Source organism: Mus musculus, chromosome 3 (assembly GCF_000001635.26).
Source record: "Mus musculus strain C57BL/6J chromosome 3, GRCm38.p6 C57BL/6J".
Classification (NCBI taxonomy): Eukaryota; Metazoa; Chordata; class Mammalia; order Rodentia; family Muridae; genus Mus; species Mus musculus.
In genome coordinates, this window is record NC_000069.6 from 62,470,992 (window position 1) to 62,492,914 (window position 21,923).

Consider the following 21,923-nt stretch of genomic DNA (forward strand, 5'->3'; position numbering starts at 1 on the left):
ATTTATCAGGCTGGGCAGTGGTGGTGCACTCCTTTAATGCCAGCACCTGGGAGGCAGAGGCAGGCGGATTTCTGAGTTGGAGGTCAGCCTGGTCTACAGAGTGAGTTCCAGGACAGCCAGGGCTACACAGAGAAACCCTGTCTCGGGGGTGGGAAACATTTATCTTGGAGGTCATGATGTGTGCCATGGATTGTGTGGAGGTCAGAGAAACACTTTCAGAAGTCAGTTACACACATCCACCACATGACAAGCTGCTTTACATGCTGAGCCACCCTGTGACCCACAAAATCACTTATATGCCACCTAATAGACAACCATCAACATCAGTACCTTAACAAGATGGGCAATTCTTTCTGGAGACTGAAACACAATCCACTCATCTACAGCAATAATTTCCTGATCCTTATCTTTCTGGATGGAAATATCTCCTCCAAAGAACAGGAGGCAGTATGGTGACACTTCTGTACAGTCGTACAAGTATATCTGTAAGGAGCATTAATATGCATGAGGGAATAAGAAAGAATTACTATCACATAATTCAACATCTCAAACATCAACCAGCTACTTTGTAAAACAGGTATTAACTTGCTTATGTGATTTTGAAAATTAAGTTTGAAGAAATAAGACTTTAAGTGAACCTATCCTAATTCTTAGAAATTTTATATTTTTGTTCTAAATTTAACATTTTCTGAGTGTCAAAACTAACCAATAAAGAGAAAATGACTTTTATTTGTATATCCAAATAACAAAAAGTAAAATCCCACTTACTATTCTGACCATTACTTAACTTATACTGTCATGCCAACAAATCTTTACAAATTCCTGACAGCACTTTTTGAAAGCAGTCTCACAGAGAAAATGTTATAAATAAGTAAATAGTGTACAATACTACTTACAAAAAAAATCTGTAATTTATGTCAGAAGAGAAGCACAGATTTCTAAGCTATAAAATTATAAAGCAATTATGCTGACGCTCAGCTATATGCCGACGTTAAATGTTCACTTACACTGCTTGTTCTCATCTTCAGGTGATAGATAAGCCAGTTGTAGTGGAAGTCTGTCTGCTCCACGTTGACAGACTTAGGATGAATAGAAACCAGGCCGTCAGACTTCGTGTGAACTTTTACCCTTTGAAAAAGTTACAATACAGGTCAGAAGTGTCTCAACGGATTGTTCCCTCGTTACTTCAAAAGAATTACGCCTTAGTAGTGCTCCTATACAGTACATAATAAAGACTATAGTACATGAAAGGACTAGGAAGGAGCTTACACTCAGAATGACCACTACCCATAATTTATACAATAACTGAAATAAACAACTAAAAACTTCCATTGGTTAACTGTGTTCCCAAAAGAACCCAAAATTAAAAACTAAAATTCTGTTAAAAAGACTTTGGCTAAAACTGATAAACTGGTTTTTAGATTTTGTATAATGTTTTGCCTATATTTCTATATGTGCAGCACATGTGTAGCATACCCACAGAAGCAGAAGAGGGCATTAGATTCCAAGCCATGAGTTACAGACAGTGGTGAGTCAGTCTCTCTCCCTCTCTCTAACCTGTTTTGTAAATGGGTGATCAGATAAGTGACTAAATAGGAATTGTGATGGACAGATCCCTATGTTCACCGATTCCTATGTATCTAAATTACCAAACTTGCAAAGAATCCATTTCTACTACAGGGTTCCAATGATGAAGAAAGAACTGTGAGTAGTTCGTAACAATCTTCAATGCTTACATTTTCCTCTTTTTACCCAAATTTAGTCGGATTTTAGCAACTTTGGGATATAAACCAGCACAGATGACAGCTTTAATTATCTTCTCATTATCTACAGGGAAAGGAAAAGGAGAGGGAGAAAAGTGAAATACATTGGACCATTAATGGTAAGTGACTTACGATTTTGTTTTGTTTTGTTCTGTTTTGTTTTGTTTTTCTTTACCTGAATTTATATTAGCTTTTGGATCTTTGGGACTTCTACTGCTTACAAATCCAGCTCCAAGAAGATGCTCAGCAAACTGTCCCTTCATGTTATGCAGCATCTAGAGAGCAATGAAGGGTAACAGCTAGAAACCTTCCATGTTTAGGGCCTATAAATCACACTCACCTCAATTTAGTTTTTAGCTTCTCCTGCTTTACAAAAAACCCAGTTCAATCATACAATACATTTAAAACTAGATTTATTTTAATTATATGTATGTGTATATTTTGTGAGTCCTGGTGCCTGTGGAGGCTTGAAGGCTTCAGACTACCTATAATTAAGCTGGACTTAAAGCCAGTTAAGAGCTACAAAACTCATAAGCTGGGAACCACGTTGTATCCTCTGCAGCAAGAGCTTTTAACAACTAAGCTACCTCTCTAGCTCAGCAATTAAATTTTATCATTTATGGAGGGAATTGGTAAATCACAAAAACAAGTTTCTGCAAATAAATGTTACTGGAACACAACTACTTCTACTTTCTATATTCTTTGTGGTTGCTTCTGTACTCTAATAATAACAAGTGAATATTTTTAAAACATATAGCCAACAAGCCTAAACTATTATTTGGTGGGAAAAAAATGCATGATATAAGGAACAAAAAAAAAATCCAGTAATGTTTAAACGATTATTCCATTTTGCAAGACACACTGGAATTTCTTTTTACTTTGCTTTTAAAAACAAGTAGAAACACCCCACCCCCAACAATGACCAATCTTAACTGCTGTCAACATCTTAGCTCAGGAACATTTTCCTCAAGAGAAAGCCTGAGGAGAAATGCTGGGTGATCAGTACAGCAGAAAACAGCTATGCCCTGGTGCAGTTAACTTCAAAGTCATAAGACAGTAGACACTATGCACTTAAACCAACAGAAGAACTAGAAAGAAGTGCAGCTTAAGAATGAGATCCTATTTGTTTTGTTTCTTGCTTTCCTTTACTGAGTTTTTGAAGCAGGATTTCATTTAGTCCAGGCTGGCCTCACACTATGTAGCTGAGGCTGGCTCTGAATTCCTGATACTCTTCCTGTCTTCACCTCCTGAGTGGAAGGATGACAGGCATGTTGTACCACTCCTACCTTGAGATCAGCTTTTAAAATTATAAAAGCTCTTTTTAGCTAGGCATTGGTGTACAAATCTATATTTCAAGCAACCTGAAGCTCAGACAAAAGAACTGAAGGCTCCAGGCCAGCCTAGGTTGCAAGCAAGACTGAACCAAACGTTTTTATAAAGCATAATTAACTTTAGTTCAAATTAGTTCTACAGAAATGAAAACGGTACAGATTAATCTGTTTTCACAACTACAGAAACATCTAAAGAATATCTTCAAGTTCAACAAAGAAATTTTGTGACTTATTATCATAGGTAAAATTGGTTAAATGCAACTGTTCCTTTTACAAAAGGAACTTAGTTTTCCCCATGTAACTCTTCTAAATGAATCAATAGCCACTTCCTCCTGGTCATTTTAGCTATAATTTTGGGGCCACCATCTCTACATGCAGTCCTCACTGTGCAGTGTCCATCACTACTGTGTTCCTTCTGTATTTTAATCAACTCCATTGTGCACCGTCAATCATGGGACTGCAAGCTCCACTGCTCAGACTCTCACGAATTCCTAGTTAGTGGCTGTTTCCAGGACAGCATTTCTTTAGTGCTTTCTTGAATATTCCTTCTTTCTCTTTACAACTGACTTATGCCTCAACTGGATATGCTGTTCACACAGACAACCTGGATTTAGGCATCTTTTGCTATTCCATTTCATGATATGTGTCTAGGTAAGTTTCCACTACACATGGCACACTAAAGTGATGGTTCCAGCTGCATCCACAACCTAACTACTGACAAAGCTGTTTTTGTCAAGAATCTGCTTTCCAGAAGGCTGTTTGGTTGTGCTCTTTGGCCTTCAATTTGATTTCTTATCTCAGCAGCGTAACTGTCTATCCCTTTTAAAAGTTCACTCTTATTAATCTTACTTTCTTTTCCTTGTCTTTCTGAACAGATAATCTTTTCAGTAACCCAATCTATAAAGCAGCTGTGAAATAGGCTATGTCCCTTGTAGTTTTGAGCTGCAGTATGTTTCTGAGTTGGCACATCACTTTTCCCTCTCTGATGACTGGTATTTTTTATTAAAATGTTAATTTCTTGACACACACAGACAGACACACAGACAGACACACATACACACAGATAGACAGACACACACACTCTTTGAATGTAGTTGACGTTTCCTACAGATAAAATTGGACAAAATAGATGTGTATATATACACTAATCTAGTCTATGGGACGAGTACATCTTTTGGTAGTACCTGTAGTGTGTTCGAAGACAGAAAATATTCCCAGCAGTAGTCCTTTTCATACCTGAAACCACGTCGTTTGGCTTCTTCCCAGCCCTGTTGGACAAAAGTAATGAAAAGACTCACATGGTTCACCATACCACAAATTACTGAGTAGGTTCCATCTTAATTTACCTACAGTTTATATCTTTACTGATGTCCTATTTTTTTCTGCAAAAATGTCAAAGAACTTTGAAACTCATGACAAAAAACATGAAGCTCTTTATGATCCCAGTACCTAGCACTGCTACTGACATACTGTACATTTTACACAAAATCTTTCCACCAGAATATCAAGTATTCATTAAAAAACAATATTAGTAAATAAATTTCAATGCATTAGATTTTCAACTTTAAAATCATGTTTTCTTAACTAGAATGAGCAAAAGGAGAGGAAAGGCTGTCAGCAAGACAATCAGCAGGTAAGTTCTTGAATGCAAGCCTGACAGAATTGGATGCCTTAATGTCCATATTGTGAAACGGGTGATAGAACTCTTACAAACTTCCTCACTGTCAACACATTCCCCCAACAAAAATAAATAAAGCTTAAAAAAATTTATATATATAAAACGTGGAAGAGGCTGAGGAGGGCAACTTCAAAGGAAGACCAGCAGTCTCAACTAAGCTGTACCCTCGAGAGCTCTCAGACACTGAACCACCAACCAGGCAGAATACACTAGCTGATATGAGGTTCCCAACACATATACAGCAGAGGACTGCCTGGTCTGGACTCAGTCAGAGATGAGCACCTAACCCTCCAAAGACTTGAGGCCCCAGGGAGGGGAGGTCTGGTGGGATGGGTGTGGGTGTGGTGAGGACATCCTCTTGAAGATGGGGGTGGGGAGTGGGGAAGATGTACGGGATGAGGAACAGCCAAAGGGTAGACCAAAAGGAGGATAATGATTGGACTGTAAAAAAAAGATTAAAAAGTAGTAATTAGAGCCGGGTGTGGTGGCGCACGCCTTTAATCCCAGCACTCAAGAGACAGAGGCAGGCAGATTTCTGAGTTCTAGGCCAGCCTGGTCTACAAAGTGAATTCCAGGACAGCCAGGGCTACACAGAGTAACCATGTCTTGGAAAAACAAAACAAAACAAAACAAAACAAAACAAAACAACAACAAAAAAGTAGTAATTATAATTTAAAAAGGAAACGGGGAAAGAGAAATTAAATGAGTTCTTGAGCAATACAGTTCTAAAAGATTAAGACAGCAAATCTAGACTAATATTCCCTGCAAAATAATCATCATAGGTAAAGGAGCAAAAACTTCCCACGATATAAATAGCCTATGAAAAAAAATTATACCGACTAGACCAAACCTAAAGAAAATACAGGGTTGAGAAGAGGAGTAAGGAGAGAAATAAGCATCACCAAGAGAAACTACGGAAGTTCTATCAAGAGCACAATCATGAAAAACAACACAATGATTGTAGTCAATACACATTCGTTAATAATAACTTTAAATCTTAGCTATATTACTAGAATTGAAAATAGAGACTAATATCAATTCAATAATAGCAGGTGATTTCAATATTCCATTTTTTCCAGTAAGATTGGTCATTTGGACAAAAAAACTGAGCAATACACGGTAAGTCCTAAATATCATATACACATAGGTAACATATGAACCAAGGTTGTATTTCCATACATATACTCATATATGTATGAGTATATATAATTTTGGCTGTATCACTGATTGAAGAGTAGGTATTTATGGGCAGACTATCATGAAGGTAAGGCAAAGACACAAAGGAACATCATATACTTAAAACAAGGTAACGTGGTCAACTGTGGCCATCTTACTTTTTATATAAGCCTTTTCCCAAAAGATAAAAATGAACACTTGTATAAATCAGTTCATTTTTATAAAATGTTCACCAAATTTTAACCATGCTCAGTAACTTATCCCTGGGATATGGTCACTTAAAAGTATTTTACAACATGCTCTGGAGTAATCTTCATAAAGCAGGACAAGATGTTTTTCTTACCTCAAATGCATTCACAACTGTCAGGTGATCACTTCTAGTTTCCTTTGCCAGTTCTTTTCTTCTTGCATCTGCAATCTTTTCTTTTCCCTAAAAAGTAACAGTAGTGGCTTACAATTTTCTGATGTAATAATGACGATATTTTACTGAAAATCTAATAAAACATAGATGTGAACAGTAAATGGTTGGCATTAAAAGCGCACATCCCCGTTTCTGTCTCTCTTACCAATGGAATGACAAAGGGATCTTTAAAGCTGAGACTGGCAGCAATGGTGAGAACTGGATCTAAGCAGCAGAACAAAGCTCCAAAGAGAATCATTTTTCCAATATGTGGCTCAACAGGCAGTCGGGCTAAATGGACACCAAGAGGTGTTAATTCTTCTTGCTTATCCAAAGCACTCTGAAAAGAAAGAGTCTGCTCTTACAGTAGGCCCAGCAAAGCACTCCATGAAAGCTGCAGCAGTTAGCTGTAAACATACAGGCCACTATTCATTCTCTCAAACCCCAAATCCCTCAAGCATTGTTTATTGTTTTAAGTACCTTCAACAGCAAACAAACAAAAAAGTAAAGTTTAATGTCAGCAAAGACTAACTTATACAAACACAATTAATCGAAAACATGGAAATGTTATGCCAGAGATTAAATTCCCAGTGGTAAAGCAGTTTTGGAAGATACCAAGTGGGTGTAATGCAGTCCCTGACAGTCAAGGTTAGAGGCTATGATGCAGAAAGAGGTAAGGGGCACACATGGGAATGATGCCTGTCCCAATTCCCTGTGTAATCTAGTTCAAAAGAGAGCAAACTTTATATGCCCCAGTACAGGGGAACGCCAGGGCCAAAAAGTGGGAGTGGGTGGGTAGGGAAGTGGGGGTGGGGGGAAGGGTATGGGGGACTTTTGGGATAGCATTGGAAATGTAAATGAAGAAAATACCTATTTAAAAAAAAAAAAAAAAAAGAGAGCAGCTAGAAAAGTATCCTGAAGATACAAGGGAAATATAAAGACACAACTGAATAAGTGTTAATTCAAGCAGTGTATTATAGTAAAAAACTACTGCAATGCTACAAAATCCAAATTTAAAGAATTATTATATACCAGGATCATTTCCAAACCAGTGACTATATAGAAAGAAGCATGTCTTCAGCACCCTCCAACACTGCACTAGCGAACGTGACTTTACAGATAAGTAAAAATGCTTTTTCTCTACATGGTGCAGTAGAGTAGAGAGGTGCTGTAAAGAGTATGTGTGGGCCGAGCGTGGTGGCGCACGCCTTTAATCCCAGCACTTGGGAGGCAGAGGCAGGCAGATTTTTGAGTTTGAGGCCAGCCTGGTCTACAGAGTGAGTTCCAGGACAGTCAGGGCTACACTGAGAAACCCTGTCTCGAAAAAACAACAACAACAACAACAACAAAAAAGAGTATGTGTGAAAATAACTAAGGTAATGAATTTCTAAATGATCAGTTTAAATAACCACTATAGTCGACAGCACTTCTAATCTCTTGTGCTTCTCTTACTACTCTGGACATTAATTAAAGCAGCCCTGTACCTTTCAACATGAATGACTGTCATCATGTAGTCACTTACAGAATTTCCTGGAATATAAACGACTAACAAACCAGAAAATTTTGTTCTATGCAAACAAGATACAAGAGTGAATGACAGTTCAAGGATTATTTACAGCATCACAGAGAAGACATGTGTTCAAATTTTTTAAAATGTGAGGGTTGCCTCAATCAAACGTGTACCGTTACAATTACGTGAATCTGACAGCAGAGCATTATGGTAATCAGAAAGAAAAGACTAGACCACCTACTTCAAAACACATATGAAGACCACTAAAGAAAATGTTCAACATTTCATGTAATTTGAAACCAGGACTGTAACAAATAAAACCCAGGAAGACGTGTATCTTAAAAACATGAGGAAAGTGTCACAGCAAATCTGAAAGTGCTCTGCTCTGGAATCATAAAACTCTTAAGTAGTGTCTAAGCATGCGAAATCCAAGCCGTACTTTAAAAAAAAAAAAAAAAAAACAAAGTTACCAGTTCCATTAGGTGTTTTATGGAGAGCACCACTGCCTCATTTGATGGTGGATCCATTAATCTACTCAGAAAATAAGCAATTCCACCCAGCCTCAAGATCTGTGGGGACAAAGACTTATATGGATCAAAAAGCCATAAAGCATGTATTCAAAAGCTTACATTACACTTTTCTAAGAGAAAATCTTCTAATTAGAAAGATTATCAAAGTAAAAAATTCTCAACTGGTTGATCACTAATTACCTTAGAAATAGGGTTGGTGGAGCATGAGCACACACACACACGGAGGGGGGAGGGAGACAGAGAGAGATAGAGAGACAGAGAGAGAGACAGAGAGAGAGAGACAGAGAGACAGAGAGAGACACAGAGAGAGAGAGAGAGGGAGAGAGAGAGAGAGAGAGAGAGAGACAGAGAGAGAGAGACAGAGAGACAGAGAGAGACACAGAGAGAGAGAGAGAGGGAGAGAGAGAGAGAGAGAGAGAGAGAGAGAGAGAGAGAGAGAATTTGAATAGAGTATTTGAGGAATAGGATAGCCAGATCTGGTGACCCAGGACTATAATGCCAGTTACTCAGAAGGCCAAGGAAGGAGAATCAACAGTTCTAGCTCAGCTGGAGGTAATTATGAGACCAAATGTCAAAGTCCAAATAAAAGAGGGGGAGAATGCAGTTCATCAGTGGACAGCCTGCCTAATAGAAAGCCATGGTTCAATCCTCTGAAGCACAAAAATTAGAAAGTGAAGCAGACATTACAGTTACATATCCAACACTGTTTAGGAATTTTGTACAGCAATCTGCTCAATCAAGCACAGCAAAATTTCTAGGTAGAAAGTAGGAACCAAACATAGGCACCCTGATTCTAACATTAACAACTACTTGTAGCAGTTTCCCCCAATTAATTTCAATGTTAGTGCAACAGGAAGCCTATGATTGGACAGGGAAAAGGGAGGCGTAGCTAGGAGTTTTAGAGGAGACAGAGAGAGGACTGAAAGGAAGGAAGGAAGATGGAGGAAGAACAGGACAATCCAGATTCCATGTACCTTTAAATAGCCACAGGTAGCTATGTCTTATCTAGGTGGGCAATTTATATCATTATCAGTTGGCTCTGAAGTTATTGTGTGGGCATCTTGTGAACTGAGAAATTATTGATATATAAATCTGTTTATAAGCTTCAAGAGTTTTGATTAACTGGGTTAAAGGGATTTGTGACAATAAGCTACAAGGGGTGATGGCTGGGAATGTGAGCAGAATCCACAGCAAGGGAACCTTGACTAATCGCTGACCGCAGGCAGAGAGTAGCTGCGTAGAGCACAGGTTGGTGCTACTTTAATGAATTTCCTGCAACAACTACTTGATATACATAAGAAAGAAATTCAAGTAGTTTCCTCACACAGCAAATACAAGTTTCACACAGTTCTTTTTCTATTAAAAATGGTGAAAACTATAATACAACTCTCTGTAGTTTGCTAATTCCCCCAACTAATATACCTTTATTTGCAAACAGAGTTCTTCCAAAGGAGTTCTCAAAATTTCTGGTAGTTGGTAGTCATCTAGAAGACTTGCTCTAAGACCATTATACAGATGATAACAATGACCAGGCTGAACTCTTAAAAAAGAAAAAAAGAAAGAAAGAAAAGCAATGACAAGAACACAACTTTTAGAACACCAAAGGAAGAGCAGAAAGGAAAGCACCCAGTATCCATTCCTCACAAACCACTCACATAATTATACTTCATGTCTATGGCACTCAATTCCCTCACAGCTATTTGCAAAGACCCTAAACTGAATGTCCAAATTTTATTTTGTTTTTGTAGTTCTGATTTCTTTTAATACACTGGTAATTTTAAGTATAGTATAATATACTTGAATATATGTTTATTAATTATATCAGTCCATTTGCATATCCTTGTTATGTAAGCCTTCAAGTACCTCTTTTAGCCTCTATAAAGTATATAATGTATTATTCTGAACTATAGCTGTCCTTTTATGTTACCGAACACTAAAACTCACTTGTATGTCTTTTGGTGGCTCTCATCTGCACCTCTAGAAAGCAATGAAGGATATTCCTATCCACAATTCAGTTCTTATTTCTGAAGTTCCTCAGACCTCACTAAAAATTGCTATGTTTATTTTGGTCAGGCTTAGAGTTATAACAAGAAATACAATGGAAATTATTTTACGTTTGCAACCTTGTGCTACAATTGATATGACAGAAGTCATACATTTCTGAACAGAATAATATTTCCAGACTCTGACCATTGTAGCAATAAAGGATCTAAAACTTTCAAGTATGTGTATATTTGTATACATTCATACATACATATATATACATGTATGTATGTATACATATATACACGTATATACATGTGTACATATATTCATATATGTATATGTGCATGCATATATACACATATATGTATATATACATATATGCATACATATATACATATATGTATACGTTCATATATATGTATATATGTGTGTATATATGCATACATATATATGTATAGACATATATGTACATATGTACACACACACACACACACACACACACACACACACACACATTTGGCCATAAGTCTGTAAAGGCTCAATATATAATACCTAAATTTCTCTAGTGTACAGACTTACCATTATCTAGTACCTAAAGAAACTAATGGTATTTCCCAAAGGGAAGACATAGTATAGTGTTTTTTTTTGTTTGTTTGTCTGTTTTGTTTTGTTTTGTTTTCTGGTTTCCAAATTAAGCATCAATCTAATCAGGCTTTGTTAAGTATCAATATCATAATATAAGAAGCTATCTTGAAATCAGACTAAGCAGAGACAAACTATAAACATTATAGCAAACAAGCCCGAACTATATAGATTGAGCACACATTTAAAACAGATGCTCTAACAACCAAAAACATTTCCTTTACTTCTTCTTGCCTCACATAAGTCTGTATGTAAGACTGGTGATTTTTTTTTAACCTATAATGTTATGTCAAGGAAGCATTGGCAAACCCCAAAAGACAATCAAGGAGTTGATTTTGATGTAATCACATCAGGGTCTCCTTATTACGAATCTGAGCTTGGGCCATACCACAGTCTGACACAGGAGACCAGAGGGGACCTGGAGCCCAGTTTCAGACAAGTATTTATAGAGGCAAGAAAGGGATATACATACACATTTGATCTCAGGGCCATTATGGCCTTTGATATAACTAGCTGATGCTGGGAGCCAAACCATAAATTTAATTTCTGCTTTCTTGTTGATTGGTGGTTGTTAAAAAGTGAAGTGTCGGGGCAGGCTTTTAGCTTGGAGGTGGAGATTTCTTTGGGAATAACTGGAAACTAGTGCTAGATGCTGGTTTTGTTTGGGGGGGGGGTGTAAAGGAAAAATTCTTCAACAACACTAGACATTGTTTTGTACTAAAATAAAATACTGTAGATGTGCATAAAAAAGCAGCAGCAAGCAAAACTATATGTAAAGGTCAAGACAAATACTGTTCTTGTCATTAAAACAGATGTTTTTATTTCTTATTTTACTACCATATCAATGGAGAAAATGATTCCCTTGTGTTTTTACTGGGAAGTAGTGGTGAGAATCAGTATGGCTTATAAGGGCAGTTAGTAGAAATGCCGACTGTGCAGTTGGCTGCTTGAATTCAACTGTCTCTGGTATGTACAAAGCTCTAGAAACTAAACTGAACTGAATGTAGTTTCCTTATAACTTAATTTCCTTACTCTAAAAGCAGGCAATTGCCTATCCCGCTGAGAAGTGAGAATTAAGTATAGAAAGCATTGAGGAGAGGAGTTAACACAAACAGTTGTGTGTGATCATTAAGTATCACTAAGAACAGATATGGAAGCAAACTCTAAGTGATGTAACTAATAATGCTTAATTATAGACTAGGTCATTGTAGAACAGATTCATAAAATTAAAAAAACTCAACAGATAATTTCCTTAAAAAGTACAAATCTTATTTTACAATGTGTTGTTATAGTAGTTAGGCATGGGAAAAAGCAAATTCAAACTCCACTGAGCTCCATTTTCCTCTTCATAAAAAAGTACAAATCTTATTTTACAATGTGTTGTTATAGTAGTTAGGCATGGGAAAAAGCAAATTCAAACTCCACTGAGCTCCATTTTCCTCTTCATAATGGCTAACGCCCAAAAACAAGATGTGGGAAAGGAGCACTTAGGACACTGCTGGTAGGAATGGAAACTGGCATACTTACCAAGCAAAGCAATATGGAGGGTTCTCAAAAAACTGCAGACAACTAGCACATGACAACCGTGCAGTTCACATTGCATGAGCAATGTGTACATGCAAAGGAATCCAGGTCAGCACAGAAGAGAGGCACTGGCTTAGCCAACGGAGTGCTGCTTTCATCAAAGAGCCACGATGCACCATCAGACTAATGAATAGATAAGGAGCAAACGTTCGCTCCCATGCAGAATCAACCTCAAATCTTGCTGATGACTTAGACAGTTGGTGAATAGACAGGTAGGCCGACAGTTACAGGAAATGTAAGAGATGATGAGTGAGAAGAAAGGAATCTACATGCAGGAGGCATGGGAAACAGAGACTACAGCATATGCTACATGGAAGAGGGAGAAACTATCTGAGTAGGGGAACAAAATTAGGAGGAAGTATAACTGTATCAATGTATAAAAAGGGTACAAATACATTTTATATGACAAAAATCAAATACTAATAACGAAGCGTTGAGTTCAATATATTATGCAAGATACCTTTTCTAATAGTACTTCTAGATTTGCTCATGTATTCTTCTGCATGTTCTCAAGGCCCTGCACAGCATTTCCTACTTACCTTCCAGCTCTCCCTTTCCTCTGTTTGGCATTAGCTTTACTAACCCACTCAGCAGACATGGTACTGATGTTGTTCTGTGTGTCAAAGTGTGTTTCTTTAATTTTTCCTCCATCTATTACATAAACCACATCATCTATGGTGATGCTGTTTGAAAAAGATACACAAAATATTAAAAAGTACATCAAGGGATAAAACTATACCAATTCTATAGATGGATTTTTAAAAATTTATTTAAGATACTTTTTTAACAGATGAAGTGGATTTTATTAGTTCAGGCCTTTGCCTACTCTTCTCACATTTTTCAATTTTACATCAGTCAAGTACCTGACAATAGGCAGTGTTCCTTTGTATCATAGTAGTAAAATGATTCGATCACATGCCACATTCTTATCTGACCACAGCCAGCATTTTATGACCACCTCTGAAGCCCTAAAGGAACTATGCTTTAACAGCAGCTTCTAGGAAATAAGTTGTTTCAGCAACTTAGCTATACATATCTCCAGTAGAGCATTAGAAATGCTTAAGGCTGCATGTAATTATACAGAATAATATCCCTGACTGGAGAACAGACAAAGAATAGCGCTATATCAGTTCCCATGATTCTTTAGAGAAGTTTTGAAAAACAACCTGTTAAATGACTACTTTGAAAAGAACACTAAACTCAGTAGAACAGCTTTAGAAAACTACAATTTATGTTTACCATCCTTGACTAAGGAGAGATTTCAAAGTTATTTTACAGAGAATAAGGATTAAACTATGTTAATAATGTATGGATCTCTACACTTATGTAATCACCAATAGCTGATATTTAAAATAGTTTTTACCTAGTCTCTGCAATGTTGGTAGCAATTACTATTTTCCGAACACCGGGAGGAGTTTTTTTAAATACCTGTAAGAATAAATACATCAAAAGTATATTAATTTCTGACATACTTTTACAATGTTATTTGTTGAGATAGTGATCATTTTAGCATTTATGCTTTTTAATAATGTATCTTGTGCACTGGTCTATCATTAACATACACATTTTCAACTTGATGAAATCCTCCTTTGGCAAACCCAGATATCAGAAGTATATCACAAACAAGAGGAAAACAAAGTCACTTGAACTTTTAGCATATCTTTAACAAAAGCTAGTGAGCATAAATTAAAGGAAAACAGCTTTAATCTGTGGACAAGATTTACAAAGCCAAACAACAAAGAATTATGAAGCAATGTGACAGGTACCTTGCCCTCAGAATGGATGTCAAGTGCCGCAGTATGGTAGACTAGCTTGAGATTAGACTGGAGTAACACAGACTCTTCAAATGCCAAGTCCTACAAATAACACTACCCCTAACAATGCCATCGAAGTTAAGCACCACTGGCTGTAATGCATACATACACCCAAAAGAAGTACCCATTCTTGATTTATAAAATAGAGCAATCCGTAAGTAGTAGGTACATACTCTCTCATAAATGTATGTGTACTCTACTAGGTTAGGGTATCAAGGATAGAAGAACCTCCACACTAGATACACTTTTGTCTAATCAACAGGCTGACTCCCCATCAAAGTATCACCAAACAAACTGAAGGAGACAGAGCTATTTTCTTATTAAAAAAAAAGAATAGAAAACTGGAAGGAAAGGGTCTGAAGATAGTGTTATATCAAAAATTATCATTCCCATTAATAAAATCCTGAATTTGACACGTCAAAACAGTTGTAATACATTACTAATAAAATAGGAAATCTCCTGTTAATATGCCAATGTAATAAATCAAAATCTCAAACACCAGCATATACTATGTCACAGCTAATTTCTAGCTTGAGTTTTTTAGTGGTATTTATAAACTTTTTCTTTGATTCAGGAAACTTAAACAAGTTACTGAAGAAACCATTTCTCTATACTTTCTTAACACTAACAAGATTAATTCTCTAGTAAATTATGGCTTTACACATTCTCCAAAGAAGTGCTCTTTATAAAGTATTTTAAACATGGGTCACTATTTTAAAGTTTCTTTAAAGGTAAATAAGCCTGTGAGGGAAATGTGTGTGTGTGTGTGTGTGTGTGTGTGTGTGTGTGTGTACTTTAACTGAAATTTTACCATGTAAGATGTCAATCCTCTCAGAGGCATAGACTATTTAATAAAAACCCGAACACCAGGTTCTTAGCAACCCAACTTTTATATCTACAACACAACCCCTGCACCTAAGGCTCAGAGATCATAGCAGAAGATTGGGCAGAAAGATTGTAAGAGCCAAAGGAATGGAAAGCTTGATGTAAGTTCTCATCTCCTCGAATGTCAGAGAAACAACACCGATGAAATCTCATCAACATGGCTGCCTACAAAAGAACTGATCAAGGACCTCATCATTGGACATGCTAACAATGAAAAGGGAAAGCCTTCAAGGCCTCAACCCTAGACAGTGAAATACAGGCACTTAGGGAATGCTGAGATAAGGAGAAATAGTCTTTCTTTGGGCAAAGCATACCATTTGGTTAAACAATACCAGGTGACAAGCCCTAATAATTACATATATTTAAGCAACATTTTACAGACTCATCAGGAAATATTTATACATTTAAGAATGTATGCATGTGTGCATACACACACATCCCACTAACAACCTCATTAAAGAAATAGAGAACATGAATTTAAAAGAGTAAGGGGTAGTGCATAGGTAGAGTTGGAGGGAGAATAGGGAAGGGGGTAAAACAATATAATTACATTTTAATTAAAAAAAAAAGCCATGTTGATGAGATTTCATGCATGTTGCTTCTCTGACATTTCTAGGAGATGAGAACTCACATCAAACTTTCAATTCCTTTGGCTCTTACAATCTTAAGTGTAAAATTTGTCTCAATCTGAAAGACTGAAAACAAATTTAACAACATACCTGTGTCTGGTTGACGGTAGGCATCAGTGAATGTAAAGGTATAATGAGAAACTTATCTGAAATTTAAAAAATTAAATTAAATTAAAGCCCCATAAAACATATATAGCACATGTATGGAATAATAAATTCAGCTGCTGAATCACATAGTTTTTAACTTATACTTCTACATACAGTAAAACCAAGTTTTACTACAATTGTTTTGAGTACTCTAATGTGACCGTTGACATTTTACTTTGTTGATCTATTTTATATTGATAAACATTTGCTTACTAATTCTTTTCAAGATTAAAAGCATTTTTTCTATTAATATGTGTGTGTCTTTCTGTGTCTATATGCTATGTGTATGGGAGCCTGTGACAGTCAGAAGACTGAACTAGATGCCCTGAACTGGAGTTATAAGAACTGCCTATGTGTTCTGCCTAGTGCTATAGTGACTCCATAGTGCTATTGCGGACGTTAGAGACAAAGGAAGTCCACGTGTCCAGGAATTATTCACTTGCACTATGAGCTCTTGAAAGGCAGAGGGTAAGAAAGGGCAAAGGGAAGCTGAAGCTAGTCTTTGACACCCCCCCCCCCCCCACGACAGGGTTCAGAGGACAACATTCAAATAGAATGAGGAGTGGTATGACTTGAACTCAGATCCTCAGGAAGAGCAGTAATCATTGAGCCTCATCTCCAGTCCCTGTACAAATTCTTAAAATTCTCTATGGTGGGAGTTGTCTATCAAAAATCACATTCATAAAAGGCCATTAACTTCATCCTAACCATTAATAAAACCTCCTATGAGAGGGGGGAAAGATTGAAAGCCCCTAAATACCAATATTTTAACTTTAAAGTTCAATTTTGTTAGGCAAGTTTAAAGAAGCAGTAAAACGATACTTTCATAAAACTGAGAAGTTTCACAATATACATCCCATCTTATAGCTCAGAGCTTTTAGAAAACATTCAATTTCTTAAAGAAAAAAGCGAAATGGACTTCAGTGAACAAAATCCTACACTGATGAAGACACATAAGTAACAACTTCTTCAATCAGACAAGGGGAGAGGAGTGGATTCCACAGACTACATGAATTCTAAAGTCAGTCTTGGTATCATATAGTATAAGACATTTATGCAATACCTGATTTAAACATCACTTGTGACATCAAGAGATCATGCAAAGTACTGATATTGTCCCAGCCTGGTAGAAAGACCAATATTGCACCATCCTATATAAGCAGGAAATTACAGATAAGGAAATCAAATCAATAACCACACTAACAATTCCATGCACACTTAAATTCTCGTTAAAATTAGAGTAGCTCTGAATTTTAGTTACTATTTAAGTGAATACCCAACCTTTTAAAAAAACATAGACCTACAATTTAGAGATATTTGTTTAATCTTTTCTTTAAATGGGCTAAATGCCTAAATGTTATTTTGAGATTTTCTTCTAGTCCACTTTTTAAAAAGCATTTAGGAAAATGAGTTTTTTATTGCTTTGTTTGATGCATAATAAAATTTAAAATTACTTGAAGAAAAACTAAAAAACTAACCTCTTCTTCCAAAACAATGTATCGAATAAGGGCAGCAATCAAATTCAGATCAACTTTATCATCATCCATCATTTGCAAAACATCTACGGTACTTGCAGAGTATCTACACCAAAATGACACAGAAAGTCATGAAATGCATGCTGTTTTCCATGAGTTACGCAAAAGTAAACCTTAAAGTTAAGTCAGTCTGCATAAGAGCAAACGTCTCCAGAGAAGAGACAATTAAGACAAACAACAGCAGGTACGTCAGCACAGCAGCATAGGTAGAATGAGATTCGCTCGGCTCAAGTACACTCTTATCAGAAGAGTCCTACTTGCTTCAGCCACTGTGTGCATACCTCAAACAGACTTACCTTGTCCGCAGTTCCTTTATATACGCTGGCCAGCGTTCCTTATAGATGGCCTCTTTTTCTTCTTTTTCTTGTCTATTTACATGACCCTGCATGAAACCCCTCTTGAACTGGGATCTATGTTCTTTTTGGTCTGGAACATATCTAAAATAAAAAGATTATTATACATTTCCCCACATTTGAAACATTATAGCTTTTAAGTATGCCTGAGTTTTCTTACACTGATTACTTGAAACCAGATTCTAAAGAATATTTTCACTATATTTTTTAGAGAATGTTGCTCAAAATATTAATTTAAGATGTTAATTGTTAATACCTGAAACTTCTCATTTAGGATAAAAAGTATTCCCTGCTGAAGACCATAAGACTATATGCCATCTTAATAATCTCAACGAAAAATGATTTCTCAGTTGACTTTTAGCTTCAATTTTAAGTTTGCTCCAAAATAAAAGTTTTTAGTTATGAGAAGGTCCAATAAGACTTAATGACTGCTTAATAAACTTTGAAAGATTTTCCAAACCAAATTATATATAGGAATCCCCTGTGAAGCATATAAAGTAATTCCTGAATTCCAAGGATTTAAATTAATAACTCCACGAGTATCAGATCCATGCTAGCAACTGCACGGTTCTGCTGTCACAGTTACAGGTTAGGGGAGATCTGGGATTAGCATTTAAGTTGTATGTGTTCTGCCTAGTGCTATAGTGACTCCATAGATCTATAGCGGACGTTAGAGACAAAGGAAGTCCACGTGTCCAGGAATTATTCACTTGCACTATGAGCTCTTGAAAGGCAGAGGGTAAGAAAGGGCAAAGGAAAGCTGAAGCTAGTCTTTGACCCCCCCCCCCCCAATAGGGTTCAGAGGACAACATTCAGATGGAATGAGGAGGATGAGTGGAGTCAGATGGAAGCGATGCCTCTCCCTGCTCTGGCACTGACTAGTTGTGGTCTTTTAGAAGGCATTGATCTTCCAGGCTTTAATCAGATTTGTGCAGTTCATACTCTTAACCTATTATTACCATGAGAATTTTTTTAAAAAAAAAGTGATAAAGTGCCTGGTATATAGCAAACACCAAAATGTGGAAATCACCTTTCCTATTTGGTACCATTGGCCAGGGTCTCCCTAAGTCTTTACTACATATAAAGGCACCAACCTGAGGTTCAGCAATGTGAGACAGACTGAGATGCAATTAGAAGTTTAAGTACAAAGCTCGTTCCTTCCCAGTGACTTCAAACACTCAGAAGTATCCTTCACCTACTTCTCAGCCACTCAGTCACAACTCTCCATGTTCTGTCCTACTAGTCATCTAGCCAGTGTCTCTGTCCTCCTACTTCCTGCTGTGCTGCTGCCTTCTCAAGGAAGGAGCTATCTCTGACTGACAAAAAAAAATCTCTACCCAAAAGATCATCCTCCTGCACCCTCCCTACTCCTGAAGCTGGAGGGTGACACTTTCTTTTGCATCAGACCCCTTTCTAACAGTTCCTGCAAATTTAAGGAGGCAATCATTATGAAATGTAGATTGCTGATACTCCATCATTTACCGTCACATACCAAGCTGTTGTGTATAATCTCTTACAAAGGAACTGTAAGTATAGCATGATAAAAAGAAGAGAGAACAGCTCAAAGAGGACTTAAGTGCATAAAAGTTTATGGCCAGACTATAAAACCAAGACCTCTGTGTACTACCTCCTTTAGAAGTCCCTTCCTCTCTGAAATACACTCCCCTCTCCTTGCTGCCCACTTTCATGGCTGCATCTCATTTCAAATCTCCTCATGACATGGCATCTCATTTTTCACTCACTCACTTACCCAAACTTTATGTAACAGCTTTACCCCTTATCAAGACAAATTTAAAGGTATACATATACCAAGTCTTTCCTTTTTCTAAAATGTTCCAAGGTAGCTCCATGTGAATTTTAATGTATGTTAAGCAGACATCTAACCAAAATTCAGCTGACTTCTCCCCATGTAAAATAAATTGTAGATTCTTTCTGATATCAATTTTAATTTTAAATAATAAAGTCTTCAAAAATGCTACAAATGTTTCTGCACATATTAAGTTATTCATTCATTCATTATAGTCTAGGCATAAGAATGTACAAGTAACCAAAATGAGTAAGCCAAAATCTTTAACTTTAAAAACTTAAAAAGTCTTGTGCAAGAGACAAAGATACACTACAATCATGAGAGTGTCAACAAGTCCTATAATACAAAAAGGGGGAGATGGGAGGAATTTACAAAGAAGGTGTCACAGGGAACCTGGAAGAAAAAGCATGTACACATATAGAAAGACATGAAGAAAGAGTCTTAACTGTGTCCAGGTAACATCAGTGTCTGCTTAGTCCAGGTAGTAGTTAGCTGTCTCTATTCACCATGTCTAACAGCTTGCCTATAGATACAGCTTCAGTGTTGCACATGAGGATGTAGCCTCTGAACTGTTAAAATAACTTATCTGAGGTTGTATAATTAACAGGGGTGAACATTACATCATTAACAGAGATTCTGAAATTAGATTAGAATACTTGGAAAAGAAAATTCTGTAGAATTTTTCCTCAGTGTCTTTCCTCCCAATAGTAATAGAAATATTTGTAGGGAAAGACAGCAGTTGTGTTGTGGTATCGGCATATTTAATTGTATTTTCAGTTTGTGCTATTAGGAATAGCATATTTGATAAACTATAGGATACATCACAAGGAAATGAGAAGCTGGATGCTGATGACTAAGCATCAGGGGCCTGTTGCTTTCCTAACCTTTTGCCACTAATGAACAGATACAATTTTGTTCCGCTTGCTAGAGGATGCTGCTGGCCGCTAGAGGCAGGTTCTGGTTCTCAGCCAGTGCTGAGAGGCAATAAAAAGTGCACTGGCTGAGGCACTATGGTACACAACCTACTCAAACTATTTGTTAGCAAAGTTTCATATGCAGGGATCTCACTTGGGGAAGAGAAATTCACATGATGAGATTTGTGAAGACAAAGTACCAAGTAGCCTATTATCCAGACCAAGAGCCCTTCCAATAGAGCTGATGGTCAGAACCACTCGTACAGAAGAATGAGAAGACGTACAGGATATACCTCATAGCTCAGAGAAGCTGTGTGTGTCAGGGAGTAGCTACAAAATGTGGCATAAGCACAGGAAGTAAGCCACTGGCCGTAGCACTTGGTAAAGACTGCCCTTTTAAATTTACAATCCAGAAAACTAGGTAGAAGACTATTATTAAGCATTAATTATTTGGAAAAAACGTTCTATTTGTGCTGGTGGAAAACTGGCAGAAATCACACATAAGATAATGATTTTAGCTTGAAACCTCTTCACTCTCTATGGAAATGCTCCTAGTTAAAGTTTAGAGCTCCATAATGAATGGATTTATGACCAATGGTGAGCTATAAAGATAAACGTATCATGAGAAGACAATACATTAGAGCTTTTTAACTGATTTTGCTGCCTATTGTTTACCTTATTTTTTCAATGATATCTTCCAAAAGATATTCCACAACTGGAAAAGTAAACCCGGGTATATGTATCATTGGACAGTTACCTAAAATGGAAGACAAGACAGACCCATGACTTTATAGACAACATTCAAAATTAAAATTCAATACACTGTAAGCCAGCAAAATACTCTTAACCGAAGAAACAGTTCCACACTACTTCTCTATGACTTAAAAAGTTTAGTTTTAATAGTTAACATTTTACTTCTATAAACTGTATACAGTGTTCACAGTTATACACAATAGCACTAAAGATTAAACAGCCATTTTATGTTGAACTCTACATTAAACGTTTATTATCCAAGATTATGCAATGACGAGCTCCTCCTTACCAACAATCTAGAGAAAGAGCACTATTCTTTGTGGCACCCTGAGTGGAGGCTGGCAGGAAGTTAAAACAGGAACGAAACTGTTTCCACCGTAAGCTCATTAACATGTTAGCTCAGTCCTGTCAGTGAAATTCCGTTTGTCTCTCTCAACACGCACATCAAGCACACAATAATCAAATGCTAAGCAGTACCAGAGGTCA

At 36.9% G+C, this 21,923-nt stretch overlaps 1 protein-coding gene across 5 annotated transcripts in view; it reads right to left on the reverse strand.

The window, feature by feature from the left end:
• Window positions 1-21,923, reverse strand: part of Dhx36 (DEAH (Asp-Glu-Ala-His) box polypeptide 36) — a 39,020-nt gene that overhangs the window by 2,977 nt on the left and 14,120 nt on the right. For 4 of the 5 annotated variants that reach the window (XM_011240238.2, XM_030252839.1, XM_011240240.3 and 1 more), the window contains exons 9-24: window positions 21,360-21,441; window positions 17,907-18,047; window positions 17,554-17,656; window positions 17,139-17,226; window positions 16,019-16,074; window positions 13,964-14,028; window positions 13,140-13,283; window positions 9,811-9,928; window positions 8,329-8,427; window positions 6,515-6,688; window positions 6,292-6,378; window positions 4,279-4,362; window positions 1,939-2,038; window positions 1,737-1,827; window positions 1,008-1,128; window positions 331-483 (exon numbers count right to left, since the gene is read on the reverse strand). In XM_011240238.2, the coding sequence (XP_011238540.1) occupies window positions 331-483; window positions 1,008-1,128; window positions 1,737-1,827; window positions 1,939-2,038; window positions 4,279-4,362; window positions 6,292-6,378; window positions 6,515-6,688; window positions 8,329-8,427; window positions 9,811-9,928; window positions 13,140-13,283; window positions 13,964-14,028; window positions 16,019-16,074; window positions 17,139-17,226; window positions 17,554-17,656; window positions 17,907-18,047; window positions 21,360-21,441 (1,706 nt within the window). Of the gene's footprint in view, window positions 1-330; window positions 484-1,007; window positions 1,129-1,736; window positions 1,828-1,938; window positions 2,039-4,278; window positions 4,363-6,291; window positions 6,379-6,514; window positions 6,689-8,328; window positions 8,428-9,810; window positions 9,929-12,543; window positions 13,284-13,963; window positions 14,029-16,018; window positions 16,075-17,138; window positions 17,227-17,553; window positions 17,657-17,906; window positions 18,048-21,359; window positions 21,442-21,923 lie in introns of those variants that run through there. The other variant, XM_030252840.1, reaches the window with a different exon arrangement.